The sequence below is a fragment of the Podarcis melisellensis genome, assembly GCF_964234715.1.
Source record: "Podarcis melisellensis genome assembly, chromosome: 18".
Lineage (NCBI taxonomy): Eukaryota > Metazoa > Chordata > Lepidosauria > Squamata > Lacertidae > Podarcis > Podarcis melisellensis.
Window position 1 is genome coordinate 1,583,769 of NC_138536.1, and position 19,542 is coordinate 1,603,310.

At 49.9% G+C, this 19,542-nt stretch overlaps 1 protein-coding gene across 9 annotated transcripts in view; it reads right to left on the bottom strand.

The window, feature by feature from the left end:
• Window positions 1–668: 668 nt before the first annotated feature.
• TCF3 (transcription factor 3) overlaps window positions 669–19,542 on the bottom strand; it is a 90,443-nt gene continuing 71,569 nt past the window's right edge. For 4 of the 9 annotated variants that reach the window (XM_081895558.1, XM_081895557.1, XM_081895556.1 and 1 more), the window contains exons 14-20: window positions 17,736–17,809; window positions 16,233–16,427; window positions 14,801–14,930; window positions 13,055–13,217; window positions 11,038–11,276; window positions 1,905–2,049; window positions 669–1,156 (exon numbers count right to left, since the gene is read on the bottom strand). In XM_081895558.1, coding sequence (XP_081751684.1) covers window positions 1,907–2,049; window positions 11,038–11,276; window positions 13,055–13,217; window positions 14,801–14,930; window positions 16,233–16,427; window positions 17,736–17,809 — 944 coding nt within the window. In that variant the 3' untranslated portion in view covers window positions 669–1,156; window positions 1,905–1,906. Of the gene's footprint in view, window positions 1,157–1,904; window positions 2,050–2,866; window positions 3,094–11,037; window positions 11,277–13,054; window positions 13,218–14,800; window positions 14,931–16,232; window positions 16,428–17,735; window positions 17,810–19,542 lie in introns of all 9 variants that reach the window. The other 5 variants (XM_081895563.1, XM_081895560.1, XM_081895562.1 and 2 more) reach the window with 4 other exon arrangements.

A 19,542-nucleotide genomic window follows, 5' to 3' on the forward strand; every position in this document is an offset into this window, starting at 1 on the left:
GGGGACCATAGATGGCGTTTTTTTGGGGGGTGAGGTTTAAGATGGAAGCCAAGGGCACAATATAAGACTTTTTGAGAATCGTGCGGGATGGAGGAAACTCTTCCGAATCGCTTTGCCGTCTCTTCCCCCCATCCCCTTTCAAAATTTGACAGAGACGGTTATCAATACACCCTTCGCCGTGGAAGCTCCTAGACAAACAAACCTGCCTATTTCAATTCACGTTTGTGACATTTTCGCAACACTTGCACCGTCCGTGTCTCTCCCCCCCCCCGCAATTCCGTCCTCGAATTTAGTTTCCGTTTTTGTGTTTCGTTTTCAAACATCCAGTCCTCTTAATACAAACTTTTAATATTTCTGGTTGATCTTAATTTTTTAAAAAATAATATGCAACATTAACTATAGAAACAGCAGCAGAGAAAAAGAGATAGAGGGAGGGGGGCGGAAATAAAAAGCGGTTCGATGGGGGGGGCAGAAACAAATCTCTTCGTCTTTTTTTTTTTTACACGTCTTTTTCCCTCCCCGTCGTTGCTTACAAAACATATACGCAAAAGCTAAAAAAAACAACCCAAAAACGAAACGACAAACCCCCCCAAGCTCCACAAAAGGCATTACTATGTTTGTTCTACGTTTAAAAAAAATTATTGTAACTAATGTTCTCTTTTTTTAAAAAAGAAAGAAAGAAAGAAAGAAAATAAAAATAAAATGCGTAGGCACAATTTCTTTTTGCTGGCCTTATGTGAACACAAGCCATTTGTAATGTTACACATCCCCGCAAACAACAACTCCCCCCCCCCCGAAATTCGGTAACTGAAGGATATGCACTGAAAGTTCGAGAATATAGACTTAAGGCAATCTTTGCTGTTGATTTTTTTTTTTCGTTTCGATAAAACTTGTTGCTTTTCCTTTCCTTTAGAGAGAGAGAGAGAGAGAGAGAAAGAAAGAGAAAAGTTCCTTCTAGCACGCTGAACTTTTCTCTGCCCGTTTCCCCCCCCCTCCCCCAAAAAAAGACCGCACGTCGGTATTTGAAACAGGACTACAGTTTCTGGTGCGGACAGGCGGTGGTTGTCGGGGAATGGAGGAGAGGGGGATGTGTGAGAGATCCAGCTTTCTCTTCTTCCTACAGACGTCTGCTTGCAGGGCGAAGAAAAGAAATCACCTGCGGAGGGAGAGAGAGAAAAGGTGAGAAGAGAAAGGGTGCAAAAGCCCGGAGGTTCGTCGCACAAAAACACAAGTCTCATAAGCAACGTCCGCAAACTCCACCATCCTAGGCTGCGTCCGACCCAGCCTTGAATCACTTAACCCAGGGGTCAGCAAACTTTTCCAGCAGAGGGCCGGTCCACTGTCCTTCAGACCTTGTGGGGGGCCAGACTGTAACCCCAGAAGTAAGTGTTCCAGTTTGCGACCTTTTTTTGGAAGCTGAACCTGCTCCGTTTTGAGTGCCACACTTCCGTTTTGAGCGTTTGAGTAACGTTTTGCTTTTGTGACTGTGTGGAACCCAGTTCAGCTACTGATCCATTTTACGGATCCATGGTCTCATTAGATAGTAAAATCCATGTTCAATTGCTGTGTTAGGGGTTGTTTTTAAAAGTCTGGAACGGATTAATCCATTTTGCATGACTTTCTATGGGAAAGCACACCTTGGTTTTGGAACACTTTGGTTTTGGAACGCAGTTTCCGGAACAGATTAAGTTTGAGAAGCAAGGGACCGCTGTACTTGCTTTGCACAGGAAACTACCAGAGAGATGTAAAAATTTTTCAAAAGTAGGGGGGTCCAGGGCTTAGCTTTTGGGGGAAAATAGGAGGTCCACAGTAATTCTTTTACATGATATGGTACCAGGTTTGACCAAAGCCCACTATTGAAGGACCAACCATCTCCAGAAGAAACAAATAGAGAGAGAGACTACCTTTACATGTGCCCCACGGGGTTGTGCCCATCTCCTAGACCCGGATGAGATGCCGAGAGCGCCATCTGAGGGTCCCCGACGACGCCAGACACTTTCTCCTCTTCGCGGCGCTTTAGGCAGGCTGCTTTTGGGTTCAGGTTACGTTCTGAGACGAGAGGAGAGAGAGAAGAGGAGGGGAGGAGGAGGAAATCTGGAGGTTCGGGTCCGGCAAGAGCCACCTGCAACCCCAACCCAACCCAACCCAATCTAACTCAACCCAACCCAACTCAACTCAACCCAACCCAACCCAACTCAACCCAACTCAACCCAACCCAACCATCTCAACTCAACTCAAAACAACCCAACCCAATCCAACCTAACTCGACCCAGCAAAACCCAACCCAACCCAACTAACCTAACCTAACCTGATCCAACTCAACCCAGCAAAACCCAACCCAACCCAACTAACCTAACCTAACCTGATCCAACTCAACCCAGCAAAACCCAACCCAACCCAACTAACCTAACCTGATCCAACTCAACTCAACCCAACCCAACCTAACTCAACCCAACCCAACTCAACCCAACCATCCCAACCCAACCCAACCCAACCTAACCCAACCAGCATCCAAGGAATAGAGGCAAGACGGAGAAAAGGATAAGGATTGCACAAAGTGCGAGAGGGTTGGCATCCGTGCGCTCAGCCCCCTCCCCACCTTGCCGCTCAAAAGCCGTAAGCCCCACCGCTGCACCCCTCTTTTATGGGGGATCATCTCTGCACGGACCACGAACCAGAGAGCAAGGGGAGAAGAAGAGAAGCGACGCAAAACCTGGAGCCCCAAGCAAAGGGCAGAAGGGAGAGAGGCAGAGATACTTGTGCGAATGAGCGAGCGAAAGAGCACAGACGGGAGATGTGCACAAAGCGGGGGGGGGGGGGGACGAGACCTCGGGGTGTGTGTGGGGTGAGCCCCCCGGCGCCGTACCTCGTACTTGCTGCTCCAAACCTAATATGACTTGCACAGCTTGCTGGAGGATGATGAGCTTGGTCTGCGCTTTGTCTGTTTTTAAGTGAATTTGGCACATGCGTCCCAGCTCTTTAAAGGCCTCGTTAATGTCCCGGACGCGCACCCTCTCCCTGGCATTATTGGCCATGCGCCTCTCCCGGTCCCTCAGGTCCTTGTCTTCCAGTGAGAGCGCCTCATCTGTACTGCTGGGTTCACACAGCACCACGGGGAGGGTTAGTCTGGGGAGCGGCGGAGGGACTCCGTGGGGCGGGCGGGTTCGGGGGGACGGTGCCAAGGTGGGCAGCGGGGAGGAAACGTCCATGTCAGCGGCTAGCCATGGCGGCACGGCACAACTGACGGACAATGAGGAAGAGGAGAGCCCTTTCGTTCCACCGCAGAGACAAGGAGCTGCCGAACGCTGCCCGTTTCGCAACACGGGCAAAACCAAACTCGAAAACCTTGTTGTCCCCCTATCCTCTGGGACGATACTGTTTTGGCACTTTGGAACCATGGAATCGTAGAGGCGGAAGGGAGCCCCCCCCCCAGCGGTCATCCAGTCCAACCCCCTAGCAACGTAAAGATCTCGGCTCAAGCACCCGGGTAAAGTAGGGCACCCAGTTTCCGCTCGGATAGCTCCAAGGGAGACTGTTCCTCTTGGGGTAGCCGATTGCAGAAGCGGCACAAGCAATGGGGGATGCCTTTGGGTGTTTTACACAAGTAGAATGTGTGCTTTGGACTGGGGAACTACCCGCTACTAGAACATGGGTAGGTAAGCTAAGGCCCAGGGACGCATCTGGCCCCATCGCCTTCTCAATCCGGCCCGCGGATTGTCTGGGAATCAGTGTGTTTTCACATGAGTAAAATATGCCCTTTTATTTTAAATGCATCTCTGGGTTATTTGCTGGGGCATAGGAATTGGTTCATATTTTTCCCTTTCAAAATATAGTCCAGCCCCCCACAAGGTCTGAGGGACAGGGGACCAGCCCCCTGCTGAAAAAGTTTGCTGACTCCTGGACTAGAACCTTTCTGTCTTATCCATATTGAACTTCAGTTCAAGCAAGCAAGCCTGGGGAACCACCTGCTACTAGAACATGGGAAGGCAAACTAAGGCCCGGGGGCCGTATCCGGCCCAATCACCTTCTCAATCCGGCCCGCCAACGGTCCGGGAACCAGTGTGTTTTTACATGAGTAGAATGTGTCCTTTTATTTCAAATGCATCTCTGTGTTGTTTGTGGGACCTGCCTGGTGTTTTTACACGAGTAGAATGTGTCCTTTTATTTAAAACGCATCTCTGGGTAATTTGTGGGGCATAGGAATGGGTTCATTCCCCCCCTTCAAAATACAGTCCGGCCCCCCACAAGGTCTGAGGGATGGTGGACTGGCCCCCTGCTGAAAAAGTTTGCTGACCCCTGGGCTAAGCCTTGTCCCCGGAGTCCCTATTTGGTGATGTCAATTTTGGATGTTTCAATAACAGCCCAGCCCAACTGTGCCGACCTTTGGAAATCTGAACCTCGCCGTTTGGAAGGAAGGAGATTGTCCTGCCGCCAGGGAGATTGGGGAGCGAATATCCCGGGGGGGTCTCTGTTCAGAGCTGGAAAGGGTGGGGTGAGATATGTCAAGACTGGGCAATGTCTCACATCCGCCCCCCCAACTGACAGGTCTACTGTGACTGGAGGAGAAGCTCAGCTAAGACCACAACCCTGGTTGTGGTGGTACGTCCATCCTCCAAGGTTGCGGTCCCTCCCTAAATATCCACCATAATAAGCATTGTGCGGGTTACTCGTAGAATTGTGGAGTTGGAAGGGACCCCCAGCGCTCATCTAGACTGACCCCACGACAGATGGCCACCCAAGCTCTGCTTAGAAACCTCCAATGGGAGGGAGAGCTCGCCAAATCCCAAGGGAGCCTGTTCCACTGTTTAATGGCTCTTAAAAGATAATAATAACAATTAATTATATTATTTATAACCCGCCCATCTGGCTGGGTTTCCCAGAAGAAGGTTGTTGGGATAAGTATTCGTATTATTAATAATGATCAGTGCTGTTTTTCTAGAAAAGGGTGCATGAGTTTACCTTGTTCTCTTAGAAAAATTATTATTATTATTATTATTATTATTATTATTATTATTATTATTATTTGCAATCAAAATCATCCAACACCCCTCCCATTGCAAACCACGTTTATTCTCAACATCTGCAAACTTCCAGCTGTTTGCAAGGAGCGGAATCCCACAAAAGCCACGGAAATGGCTCCGCACAACGTATGCTCTCAGCGGTTTTCTCCCCAAATTCGTCTGAAAAAGCAACTTAAAGAGAAGCCCGTCAAAGTTGCCTTTCTAGCGGAATTTCACCTGATTTGCAAGCGGGGGGGGGCAGGTTTGGAACAATTTTGACTGCGCCTATAGGTGTTGCCTAGAATCAATCTCTCCCGCCTCTTGGCATTTGATATCCGGACCAAGGCAGAAAAAACGACCTACGGCTACACTCAAAAGGTGTAAAGAGCATCAGAATTTTGATGCTGGATCCGGCCCACAAGCGGACTAGACTCCCCTCACCTGCGATGTGCAAAAAAGGGGTACCCAAGGGCATCTCCTGCATCGGACAAGAGGATGCGGACTGGTCCCATGTGGTTTAGGTAAAGGTAAAGGGACCCCTGACCATTAGTTCCAGTGGTGGCCGACTCTGGGGTTGCGGTGCTCATCTCACTTTACTGGCCGAGGGAGCCAGCGTACAGTTTCCGGGTCATGTGGCCAGCAGGACTAAGCCGCTTCTGGCGAACCAGAGCAGCGCACGGAAACGCCATTTACCTTCCCGCCGGAGTGGTACCTATTTATCTACTTGCACTTTGACGTGCTTTCGAACTGCTAGGTTGGCAGGAGCAGGGACCGAGCAACGGGAGCTCACCCCGTCATGGGGATTCGAACCAACGACCTTCTGATCGGCAAGCCCAAGAGGCTCAGTGGTTTAACCCACAGCGCCACCCGCGTCCTGTCCATGCGGTTTGCATGCTTGCAAATTTTCGCTCAAAGCCGCCTTCTGCGTTGGCCTGGGACAGGCATGCCCAACAGGTGGATCGTGATCTACTGGAAAATTGCGGGGTGTTCCTGGTAAACCTTTGACCCCTCAGAGATCTCCCCCCCCCCAAAAAAAGGGGGGAGGAAGCTGAACAACTGTGGCTTAAAGCTCAACAACAAATTTGCCTTTCGCCAGAAATGCGCAACAACTTTGGCCCATCCAACGACAATGGGTAGATCGCTGCTAGATTTTTTAATACTGCAAGTAGATCACAGTCTATTGGGAGCTGGCCTAGGAAGTTCATATTGCATTGGGGGGCAGCTGTGCCCCTACTGGAACTTGAGCGGGGCTGAATTTGGACGTGGCACAAAGCTCAGACCCGTGCCGACATCGGACTCAGAACCAGCGCTGTTTCGGAGTCCCCCTGGTTTATTTGGTGGGAGGGACTGTTTGGGGGAAAAAAAACCCCAAACCTGAAGCAGGATTTGAGACAGAAGCAGCGGAGGGGAAATATTAGAGGGGTATATTAGACGAGAGTTTGATATATATATATATATCAGCGATATATACAGCGATGCCTCGGTTTCCGATAGTCTCCGTTGACGAACGTTTCGGAACCTGAATGCCGTAAACCCGGAAGCAAACGATTCCGTTTTCGAACGTGCATCGGAAGTCAAACTTCCATTGAGTTTTCCGTTTCGAGGCTCCCCTATCGAGTTTTCGAACCCGAACGGTCTTCCAGAACAGATGACGTTCGGAAACCGAGGTACCGCTGTATATAAGGCAGCGGGAAAGGGTTCGAACGAAAACACTGGGGAGGTTGGGGGCAGGAAGCCAGCCCACGAAACTATTTAATTTGAAGTCGACTTGGAAGTAGGATAGACATTGTATTATTAAAGAGAACGCGGTGGTTTTGAAACACTAGGAATCTTAACATTTCCCTTTATTTCCAGGGGGAAGAATTTCCAGGGGAAAGGTGAGCGATGCATGCTTTTTAAAAAATAAAAAAAGGCTGCGATTCATTTTTAAAGTTACGCAGCAGGTGGAGAAAATGATTAAGTCTTTCTGTGGCTACCAAAGCGACAGGGGTCATCCGGCGAACCTTAGAAAACTACCTTCCACCATCGGCAAATCGAGACCAGTATCGTCTGCACAGACTGGCAGCAATCGTTCAGGGTTTCAGAGAGGAAGTATGTGCCAGCCCCCAGCAGGGAATCGAACCTGCGACTTTCTGCAAGGCAGCTGTCCTGCCGCTGTGTCCGTTCCCCAGAAAGCTGGATGCTGGGAGATTTGGAGAAAAGGAAGCGATTCTCCACGTAGCAACATAGCTAGCTAGACTTTGGGATGAGCTACTCCAGACAAGTTATTTTAATTATTATTAGAAAACCTGCGGACCTGAGATTACGTTCCCCGTGCTTTCCCGACTGAGCTATCCCAGCAGATGGACGGGTCTTGGGTCTGACACCGCTTACAGATCGCTCCTGATCTTCTTATAAAAAGGTAAAGGACCCCTGAACGGTTAAGTCCAGTCCAAGGCGACTCTGGGGTTGTGGCGCTCATCTTGCTTTCAGGCCGAGGGAGCCGGCGTTTGTCCGCAGACAGCTTTCTGGGTCGTGTGGCCAGCGGGACTAAACTGCTTCTGGCGCATAATGGAAACCAGAGCGCACAAAAATGCCATTTACCTTCCCGCTGGAGTGGTACCTATTTATCTACTAGTGCTGGTGTGCTTTCGAACTGCTAGGTTGGCAGGAGCTGGGGCAGAGCAATGGGAGCCGGGATTCGAACCCAAGCCCAAGAGGATCTGTGGTTTAGACCACAGTGCCACCCGCGTTCCTGGTGTTCTTATAAGGCTATTGATAACTACGAGTTACGCCGGCTGTCTATTCCTTCCAGTATCAGAGGCAGTTTTGCCAGTTGCGGAGAGCAGGTGGGGAGATTTGTTGTCAAACTCAGAGGGCTGTTCACTTTGGGGCACCTGCAAGAACAGGACTGGTAACCCAGTCCTTCCTACACTCTGCACATGCTCAGGAGACACACCCACCCAACACAGTGCAATGTGATTTTCTAAACATGTACGTGCCCTTCTAAGGAGAGACATTCCCTTCATCCCCTTCTTTTGTGTTCGTAGGGAAAGCTGCTCCTTCGACTGGGGCTGCCTGCCTGTGTCTGGACTTCAAAAGCCCACCTCTATCTGGAGGGCATGACATTTGGGACAACCGGGTCACGGGGGGGTTGGACTGGATGATCCTTAGGGACCCCCTTCCCAAATCTACGATTCCACAGGCGACCCGTCTGCGCCCAAAGGCTACAGCCGGACAGTGGGCCAAATCGGAGAGCTCTTCAGCTGGCCAGGTTTCGGCTTGGGGGACGCCAGCGGCCGACCCGTCCCAAACGCGTCGCCTTCGGGAACGTGGCGAAATAATAACTTTAAAAAGGAGGTGCGCCAGAGACTTTAAGATTCGGGGAGGGTGCGCCTGCCTTTCTGCTCGTAGGCTATTCCTTCCCCCACCCCGCTGCTGCCCGCCTGGGTTTTCCTGTCTCTCTAAGGACGCAGCAAGTACAAGGTACAGGGTTGGAACCACCGAGGGGGTCACGGCTGGGGTCTGTCTGTAGGAAAGCAGAGGGGGGTGGCAGAGAGGGTGGCGGCAGCAAACGAAGCGTATACATGAGAGAAAAAGACACCAGGGGAAACAAAATAATAGAGTTATACATGTCGCGGCAGACGAAAAGGGGAAATTAATGGAAGCTCCAGAATGGAAGGGGGAGAAGGAACAGAACAGAAGAACGGGGCACAGGTTCTGTACGGACGAAAACCAGGCGCTGCCCCCCCTGCCCGCCCACCTCTGTCGAATAGGAAACTGCATTGAACTCAAGATGCACCCATTTCGCAGATTGCGAGGAAGGAAAAGTTAAGTGCTTTCATGCATGCATGGCCAAGCAGGGGGGAAAGACATTTGCAGAGAGGAAGGGAAAGCAGCCCGACTCTCTTCCGCGGGTGCCCGCCTGGCAGAGAAGTGGGAACGCGTTTTTGCCTCTGGCCAAGCTACCCTGCCCGGCTCCCCAACTATCTCTGCGCAGATGATTTCATCCCTAACTTGGCAGCTGGGACGGAGGGACAAAGGTTGCAGAGAGAGAGAGAGGGGTGGTTTTCAAAATACAGCCGTACCTTGGACTCCGAACGCCTCGGCAGTCGGGACGTTTTGGCTCCCGAACGCCGCAAACCCGGAAGTGAGTGTTTGCAAACGTTCTTTGGGATCCGAACGTCCGGCGCGGCTTCCGATTGGCTGCAGGAAGCTCCCACAGCCAATCAGAAGCTGTGCCCTGGTTTCCGGACGTAAAACGGAGTTCCGGAACACATGTTCAAGAACCAAGGTACGGCTGTAATAATAAAAGACCAGGCTCATCTCTCCAGAGCATCTTTCGTTGGTGCAAGATGTGGGGGCGCCCGCTATGACTTGTTTAGGGAAGCTTTTAATGTTTGATGTATTCCTGTATTTTAATATTTGGTTGGAAGCCGCCCAGAGTGGCTGGGGAAGCGGAGCCAGATGGGTGGGGTATAAATAAATTATTATTATTATTATTATTAAAGCAAAAACCCAGCAAAGCTCAGACCGAGTGGCTTTCCCGCAACACAGGGGGTCCCACGTTTGAATAGGTCTCCTCTCGCGCGATGGATCTTTCCCTCTCGCACACACACCCCAAAATTTTTGCAGTGGGTTCTCCTAACTCTGGAGGGTACAGAGGGAGGACGGGGAAGTTTCACCCCACAAGAGTAAATCCTTGTGCGGACGGGAGAACTTGTTTGGATTAGCATTGTCGTTGATCAAATTTGTATTTATTAAATTTGTGGCATGTTTGTGCAGCCACCCCCCCCTCCCTGAAGCTCAGCGAATCGCCAAGGGCACTCTAGTAAGGAGGGCTACCCCCCATCCTCTGAGTCCGAAAGCCACGAGGGATGGAAATAGTTTTATTATTTATTCCTATCCCCAGTAACGGAACGAACAGCAGGCTACGCATAGGAGCTGGTCTCAAAACTCACTGCCGCAAGGCAAGAAACACAATTAAGTACCGTATTTTTTGCTCTATAAGACTCCCTTTTCCCCTCCTAAAAAGTAAAGGGAAATGTGTGTGCGTCTTACGGAGCGAATGCAGGCTGCGCAGCTATCCCAGAAGCCAGAACAGCAAGAGGGATTGCTGCTTTCACTGCGCAGAGTTCCCTCTTGCTCTTCTGGCTTCTGAGATTCAGAATATTTTTTTTTCTTGTTTTCCTCCTCCAAAAACTAGGTGCGTCTTGTGGTCTGGTGCGTCTTATAGAGCGAAAAATGCGGCATTTATTTAAAAGCAAGCCCCTGCCCTGTGCAAAAATTGGATGAAAAAAGCCAACAGTTTTTTGGGGAAAATACATAGGATTTGCTGGAAAGGTGTCCGGTGGGATCTGCGCATAACCTGCATGATCTTTCCGCTTCTCTGGAAAAACAAAAAATAAAAAACACCTCCCGTCTTTGATACGCAGCAATTTAGAGCCCCAAAGAGCTGCCCTTTAGCGCTGCAGCTTTCCACCCTCTCCTTTGCAAATCAGGTTTATTATCAAAATCTGCAGTGTTCTTCAGGGGTTTGCAACAGGCATTTTCAGCTGAATTTTGGGGGAACCGCTTGGTTTGCAAACCTTTGCAAGCCGCCGGAAGCCTGCAAATGTTGATTGATCAACCCGATTTTGCAACGGTTGGGGTGTGTGGAAGGATTCAGACTGTAGCTGTGTGTGGCAGTTTGGGACAGAAGAAAACGATAAATGCGGAAGCCCCCCCGGCAGAGGCGCGAGGGTTGACGGCATGCAGGAAGCGCAACGCTTGCTTTCCCTTATTTCCAGCGCGGGAAAACGAAAACGGGGAAAGCGAGGGGTGCGAAAAGCCAGCAGAGAGAAGCAAAACGGCGACGACGACCCGCTAAAACCCCACGACAACAGAGACCCCAAAACGGCAAAATAAAAGAAGGCGTGAGAGTTTCAAGGGGTTGGGAGGCGAGGGGGGAGAACGTCAGCAGGATTCGGAGAGGTGCGCCAGGGACGGATTCGGGAAGACGAGACAGACAGCCCCTTGCCGCTCGGAAAACGTCACCACATCGGAAGCTTCCACTGACCTCTAACTTGTTGTTCCAGATTCAGGATAACCGAGACGGCCTGGTGTAGAATGAGCAGTTTGGTCTGTGGCTTTTCGCTGTTTAGGTGGAGCTGACACATACGCCCCAGCTCTTTAAAAGCCTCGTTGATGTCACGGACGCGGAGGCGCTCTCGGGCGTTATTCGCCACCCTCCTCTCTTTCTCGCGCTCGGCTTTTTGCTCTGGGGGAAGCAGGTCATCATCCTCTTCCTCATCTTGACTGATGGTTGGAAAGGAGAAGGAGACAAGGGGGTGGGTGGGTGGGGGGCGTTTTTCCCCACGCGGGCACACACCTCGGCACCGGAACACATCGTGCACAAATAGGGGGAACGGGGATGCACAAAACACACAGGGCAACCCACCACCCGCCACAATAATATTATATATCTGTTTTGCAATAACTGGAATGACCGTAAACCCAACATTTCCCACCCACCGACCGCACTTCCCAGGGCCGGGTGGTTTGCAAAGTGTGTCCCCGAAATTCACCGCCCCCCGAAAGGAAGAAGCTGACTGGGTAAAATTGCAGTAAACCAAACGCCATAGATTTCCCCCCATGGTGTTTTGGTCACTACTTATTTTTTTATTCCTCTCCCACACTTCATATAATGTCCTTCTTACAATCTGATTTAAGAATCCTTTGTGGGATTTAACCTCGTCATGGCCTGTGTAGCTATGTACACAATAGGAGAACCCTCCAATTTATGCTTGAGCCTGCATTTTATATTCGGCGGGTTTTGTGTACAGCCGTACCTCGTTTCTCAAACGGAATCCATCCCACAAGTCTGTTGGGCCCCCAAAAACTGAGGAGTGGCTTCCGATTGGCTGCGGGAAGCTCCTGTGGCCAATCGGAAGCGGCGTCAGACGTTCGGATCCAAAAGAACATTTGCAAACCAGAACACTCACTTCCAGGTTTGTGGTGTTTCGGGAGGTGAAATGTTTGGGTCGCAAGGCGTTCAGGAACCAAGGTACAACTGTAGAAGTATTTACCGTATTTTTTGCTCTATAAGACTCCCTTTTCCCCTCCTAAAAAGTAAGGGGAAATGTGTGTGCGTCTTATGGAGCGAATGCAGGCTGCGCAGCTATCCCAGAAGCCAGAACAGCAAGAGGGATTGCTGCTTTCGCTGCGCAGCGATCCCTCTTGCTGTTCTGGCTTCTGAGATTCAGAATATTTTTTTTCTTGTTTTCCTCCTCCAAAAACTAGTTGCGTCTTGTGGTCTGGTGCGTCTTATAGAGCGAAAAATACCATATTTTTTTCTGATAGGGTTTATATGGTTTTGCCATGGCCTCTGGCTAGTACAACAAAGCTTATTTATGGTGCGCGCCCACCCCCAAAAAGCCCCCGGGAGATGCTCGGAAGGGGGGGGGTGTTTGCTTTGGGTGAAGCGTCCGGAAAATCTGATTCCCACCAGTGCTGCGGAAAGGCTCTTCCAACAGCTGTCCACTTTCCCCTTTTCTTGCGAGGAATCCTATTCCGAATAAAGGGATTTCCCTTAAAAAAAGGAAACCGTTGACAGCTATGGCTCGTCCATCCACCCTAGAATTCTCCCCCGGGACAGGAGACGGGGCAGTTACTCCCGGGACACAGTTTGGAAACCACCGAGCTCGCGGCTGCGGCGACAAATGCAGCGCCTTTTCGCCACCCTACCCAAACCGCCCATGAGCAGGGAGCAAAATACGAAACACGGACACAGGCAATAAATAAATTTTGAACACACATGCAAACATCTATAGGTTCGTCAGCAAAACGTCATCACCCCTAGAAAGCTCGGAGGGCGACGTTGCTCTTCCCCTTTTCCCAAAAAAGCGAGTCTCTCCTGGGGGTGTTGGAAGCGAGCTGGTTTCCTCGCTTTTCCATCCCTGCTCACCAAGTTGTCATCCACCCTGACCTCCCGTCTGTCAAGGGGCTTTGCTGCCCGGCCGCCCCAAAGACCTAGGATCCTGGGGGTCTCCCCATGCTGCCGCCCCCCGGAAAGGGAACAGAGAAAGGGCTGAGACCTGTTCAACGAGCACCTTGTTCGGTTCCGCGACGCCTTCAGCTCCTTCTTCTCCTCCTCCGAGTTGTCGGCCACCGACGTGTTCTCGTCGTCTTCCTTGTCCTCCCGCTTGATCTCACTGGTGCCGGACGAGACGCTGGCCCGTCCCAGGCCCCCCGTCAAGCCTGAAGAGGGAGTCAGATGGGCAAAAGTGAGAGACAAGGCAGGGGACCGGAGCCTTCGAGATCTCGGCGCGTCTGCTGCAGCGCAAGAGCTAGAAATTTGCCTTTCTTTACGAAATTTCTCCCTCCAAACCTGAAACTTTTATTTCAATGGGTTAACAGGGATGGATGTCGGAGAATCGTAGCGTTGGAAGGGACCCGAAGGGTTAACAACAACCTGTACATCAGTGGTGGCCAAACCTGGCCGTCCAGCTGTTTTGGGACTACAACTCCCATCATCCAGTGGTCAGGGATGATGGGAATTGTAGTTCCAAAACAGCTGGACGGCCAAGTTTGGCCACCACTGCTGCACATAATGCGTTTGGGGTCTAGGGACCGCAATAAAGCTCTGTGTGTTCGCCCAGCCTCGTAATATACCGATATATCGTGACATACTGATGTATCGTGACGTCCGAAATAAGGATGGAGCTACGAAGAGTGCTGTATTTACATATAAGCTAAACAAGCTATAGCCCCGCTCTCTTGGGGCCCCCCAAAAATTGAAAGGAAAATACCACTGGGTGTACATTTCCAAAATATAAGATAAAAAACAAATAGAATAAAACCTACTTACAGCAACAGTGTTTTGTATTGTGTGGGCTCCTAGGAGGTAAGAAATGGCCCCCGCCTGCTAGCCTGCTCCCTAAAATATCACCGGTTTGCTCCTTTCTATATATGGCTTGAGATTCCCATTAGGTCCATCAGTGACCATACAGCATATATTCAACACAAAAAACAGTGGCAATTTGTTGTGGACAAAGGACAGCTGGAGCTTAAAAGGTAAAGGGACCCCTGACCATTAGGTCCAGTCGTGGCCGACTCTGGGGTTGCGGCGCTCATCTCGCTTTACTGGCCGAGGGAGCCGGGGTCCAGCTTCTGGGTCATGTGGCCAGCAGGACTAAGCCGCTTCTGGCGAACCAGAACAGCGCACGGAGACGCCGTTTCCCTTCCCGCCGGAGTGGTACCTATTTATCCACTTGCACTTTGACGTGCTTTCGAACTGCTAGGTTGGCAGGAGCAGGGACCGAGCAACGGGAGCTCACCCCGTCATTGCGGGGATTCGAACCACCGACCTTCTGATCGGCAAACCCAAGAGGCTCAGTGGTTTAACCCACAGCGCCACCCGCGTCCCTTCCAATCCTCATGTTACACCCCCCCAAACTACATCACTCATACATCATGGTTACATCATGAAAGGGGGGGTCTCAGAAATCTGAGCATCCTGGACCCTGCCCCATGGTTCCCCACCTTTGAACCGCCAACCTTCCAATCGGCAAGTCCTAGGCTCCGTGGTTTAACCCACAGCGCCACCTGGGCATCTTCACCCGGTGTGCAAAACATGCCTGGTGAATTCCGGCCAATGTTTGAACAATATATCGCCCGCCCTAACGCTCCTCCTGGACCAGAACACCGATTTAGCTGCAATCCCTACAATTCAAGGCGGTTCAGATAGATGCCCCTCCGTTGCCCCGGCAAGGACGCCAGGACTTTTGAGCCCCGTGGGGATGAAAGAGGACGGTGTGGCGAAACCCGCCACTCAATCTTACCGCTGAAGGCATCTGAAGACTGGCCTCTGTTGAGGTCCGGCAGCGAGCTGGGCTGGGCTGGGAGAGGGACGTGATTGTGGAGGAGACTGGGGTTGCTGGGAAGCCCATCTTCCGAATGGCCCCCCGCCACCTGAAAGAGCAAAGGGAGAGCCACGCGTTATTTTTTAAAAATTGTTTTTATTTATACAAAGCTGAGAGTCCCATGGACTGCAAGAAGATCAAACCTCTACATTCGGAAGGAAATCAGCCCTGAGTGCTCCTTGGAAGGACAGATCCTGAAGCTGAGGCTCCAAGACTTTGGCCACCTCAGGAGAAGAGAAGACTCCCTGGAAAAGACCCTGATCTTGGGAAAGATGGAGGGCGCAAGGAGAAGGGGACGACAGAGGACGAGATGGTGGGACAGTGTTCTCGAAGCTACCAGCATGAGTTTGACCAAACTGCGGGAGGCAGTGGAAGACAGGAGTCCAACCCTGGCGTGATGTGGTCCGTGGGGTCACGAAGAGCCGGACATGACTAAACAACAAATTTATACTTCTCAAGTTTACACATTTCGTGACAGTGGGACCTTGGTTCTCAAGCGCCAAAAACCCAGATGTGAGGATTCTGGTTTTCGAACGTTTTTCAGAAGCCGAACGTCCGACGCGGCTGTCGGTTATTGTTTCTGGGGCGCCTGCGCCAATCAGAAGCCACCCCTCGGTTTCTGAACATTTCAGAAGTCAAACGGACTTCCGGAATGGATGAAGTTTGGCGCTTTTGTTTTTGCTCTTTATTTTGTGTTTTTGTTTTTGAGGCTTTTTCAGTTCCTTTGTTTTTGTGACACTGTGGAACCCAGTTCAGCTCCTGATTTTGTGACTGCGGAAATGGATAAAAGCCCCCCCATCCAAGCAATGACTGTCATCAGTGCAGGTAAAGAGAAAAAAAATGTAATTTTAATTTTTATCATCTACAATACTGTCTTATTTATTTAATAGTACAGCGCACTGATTATTGCTTTCCTTTTGTGGATCAATGGTCTCGTTAGATAGCAAAATCCATGTTCAATTGCTGTTTTAGGGGTTGTTTTTAAAAGTCTGGAATGGATTAATCCGTTTTGCATGACTTTCTATGGGAAAGCGCTGCCTCAGTTTTGGAACGCTTTGCTTTTGGAACGGAATCCATATTCGATTGCTGTTTTTGGGGTTGTTTTCAAAAGTCTGGAACGGAACAATCCATGCTGAGTTACTTTCTGTGGGAAAGCGCTGCCTTGGTTTTGGAACACTTTGGTTTTGGAACGGATTAAGTTTGAGAACCAGGGGACCACTCTATAACGGTTTGAGCAGCCCAACTTTCATTACAGGGGAAAAAGAGAGAATAAAATATTATCATATATCGGAAATCCCCCGCAAGAGCTTTCGAAACAGCAAAAGGATGGGCTGGCAGCCTTGCCCCTTACCAGATTTGAGTGCCGATTGGCGATTGGCAACACAGAGGCGGGAGGGAAGGATTGGCTGAGGCTGCCCACCGTGGTGCCATGAGCCGACGCCGCCGACGCCAGCAAGTCGTGGATATCCCTGTGGTTGCTCTGCCCCACCGCGTGGTTCCGGAGGACGTGGATGGCTTCGTCCAAGTGGTCTTCCATCTTGTTTTGCTGGGGGGAGAGAAACGAGAAAGGGTGTCAGCCAAGCTGGTTTCCTCCTTGCTCTGGAGGGTAGGACTCGAACCCATGGCTCCAAGGGACGAGGAAGGAGATTCCGACTCAACGTGGTGGGGGTTTTTAAGCAGAGGGTGGGTGCCCATCTCTCAGCGGAGATTGCTGCATTGCAGGGGGTTAATAATAATAATTATTATTATTTCCCCAGCCACTCTGGGCAGCTCCCAGCAAAATATTAAAATACAATAACCTATTAAACATTAAAAGCTTCCCTAAACAGGGCTGCCTTCAGATGTCTTCTAAAAGTCTGGTTGTTGTTTATTTCCTTAACATCTGAAGGGAGGGCGCCCCCACCGAGAAGGCCCTCTGCCTGGTTCCCTGCAACCTCACTTCTCGCAGGGAGGGAACCGCCAGAAGGTCCTTGGGAGATGGACCCCGGTGTCCGGGGTGGAGACACTCCTTCAGGGATACTGGGCCGTTTAGGGCTTTCAAGGTCAGCACCAAGACTTTGAATTGTGTACGGAAACGTCCTGGGAGCCAATGTAGGTCTTTCAGGACCGGTGTTATGTGGTCTTGGCAGCTGCTCCCAGTCCCCAGTCTGGTTGCCGCATTCTGGATTAATTGCAGTTTCCGGGTCACCTTCAAAGGTAGCCCCATGTAGAGCGCATGGCAGTAGTCCAAGCAAGAGATAACCAGAGCATGCACCACTCTGGCCAGACACTCTGTGGGCGGGGAGGGTCTCATCCTGTGTATCAGATGGAGGTGCCCTGGACACAGAACTGACCTGCGCCTCCATGGACAGCTGTGAGTCCAAAATGACCCCCAGGCTGCACACCTGGTCCTCGGGGGCACAGTTGCCCCATTCAGAACCAGGGAGTCCCCCATACCCACCCACCCAGATGGGCAGGGTATAAATAATAAATTACCATATTTTTTGCTCTATAAGACTCACTTTTCCCCTCCTAAAAAGTATGGGGAGATGTGTGTGCGTCTTACGGAGTGAATGCAGGCTGCGCAGCTTCCCCAGAAGCCAGAAGGATTGCTGCTTTCACTGCGCAGCGATCCCTCTTGCTGTTCTGGCTTCTGAGATTCAGAATACTTTTTCCTTGTTTTCCTCCTCCAAAAACTAGGTGCGTCTTGTGGTCTGGTGCGTCTTATAGAGCGAAAAATACGGTTATTATTATTATTATTCCTTCATCGGAGTGGGTTTGGACCGGATGACCCAACTTTACGATTCTAGGAGTCTACGAATCACGTCACGAGCTCCCTTTTCCGGAAGCGGAGGGGAACCGGAAGGAATCTTACCAAAGTATGAAGTGTCCCTTCATAGCCTGGGGATAAGGCACCTTGTCCGCCAGCCCGGGGCCACTGCGAAGAACCTAGGGTAGAAGGAAAAAAAGAAAATTGGTGCCAGGGGCCCAGGACAAAACACGGAGGATGCTGGCGAGATTTCTTTCTTTCGTAAAACACTTAAAACTTTAAAAAGCAACCTCCAGGCCACTTGCGAAGGCAGCAGAGCCACGACATTGTCGGTCAAATTAATAAATCAAAAGCCACAGTGTAAAACCGTGCAAAAATAATTAAATTTAATGGGGGGAGGAAGAGATTAAAATGAACGTCAGCACCCAACAGGTCTGAACGTTTTGCCTGAGCAAAGTCCCCCTTCTAAAAAGCTGTTACAGCGGTCCCTTGGCACTCAAACAACTTGGAACCCAAACACTGCAAACCCAGAAGGAAGTGTTCCGGTTTGCGAACTTTTTTCAGAAGCCGAACATGCTCCGTTTTGAGTTACAGATAGGTAGCCGTGTTGGTCTGCCATAGTCAAAACAAAACAAAAATTCCTTCCAGTAGCACCTTAAAGACCAACCAAGTTAGTTCTTGGTATGAGCTTTCGTGTGCATGCACACTTCTTCAGATACACTGAAACAGAAGTTTCCAGACCCTTCTATATAGTGAGAAGGTGGGGAGGGGTATTACTCAGAAGGGTGGTGATTGGCAGATAGCTGTGATGAGCCTGTTGAGGACTCTTAACGACTGCAATAGGTCTTACAGGAAAAAGCAAGGGGTGAGAAGGTGAAAAATGGCTTTGTCATGTATAATGAGATAAGAATCCAATGTCTTTGTTCAGACCAGGTCTCTCCATGGTTTTAAGTTTGGTGATAAGTTGCAATTCAGCAGCTTCTCTTTCCAGTCTATTTCTGAAATTCCTTTGTAGTAAAACAGCTACTTTGAGATCTTGTATAGAATGTCCTGGGAGATTGAAGTGTTCTCCTACTGGTTTCTCTGTCTTGTGATTTACAAGGGTCTGGTGACTTCTGTTTCAGTGTATCTGAAGAAGTGTGCATGCACACGAAAGCTCATACCAAGAACTGACTTAGTTGGTCTTTAAGGTGCTACTGGAAGGAATTTTTTTTCCGTTTTGACTGTTAGGCTTCCGATTTGAGTGCGGTCTGTCTGTTTTCGCTTTTTAATTTGCGTTTCTGTTTTTGCGGCTCTTTTTTTGTGACTGCGTGGAACCCAGTTCAGCTACTGGCGGACTGATTGCATGACTGCAGTACACTGTTTTTTTATGGATCGACAGACTCGTCAGATAGCAAAATCCATGTGTAATTGCAGTTTTAAGGGTTGTTTCTAAAAGCCTGGAATGGATCAGTGGCGTAGCGTGGGGGGTGCAGGGGGGGCCGGCCGCACCGGGCGCAACATCTGGGGGTTAGGGTTAGGGGGCGCAAATCCATGGGTTAGGGGGCACAAATTACTTGCCTTGCCCCGGGTGCTGACAACCCACGCTACGCCACTGGAATGGATTAATCCGTTTTGCATGACTTTTTTGTTTTTAAAGAATGTTTATTAAAGTTTACAATAATAATACAGTAAAAAGAAAAAAGAAAAAAATAAATAACAAAAATACAAAAATAAAAATGTTTAAAAAACACATAAGGTTTCCAATGCTTATTTTCATTAACTTATTTCCCAGACCTCCTCATACCTCCCTTTTTTGTATTCCAGTTCAAATTGTTAGTTCAGCAAATCCTTATCTATAAATTTTAACCTGTTTCTAAACCTTTTTCCCCCATATTCTCTTAAAGCATTACAGCTGGAAACCACTTCATTT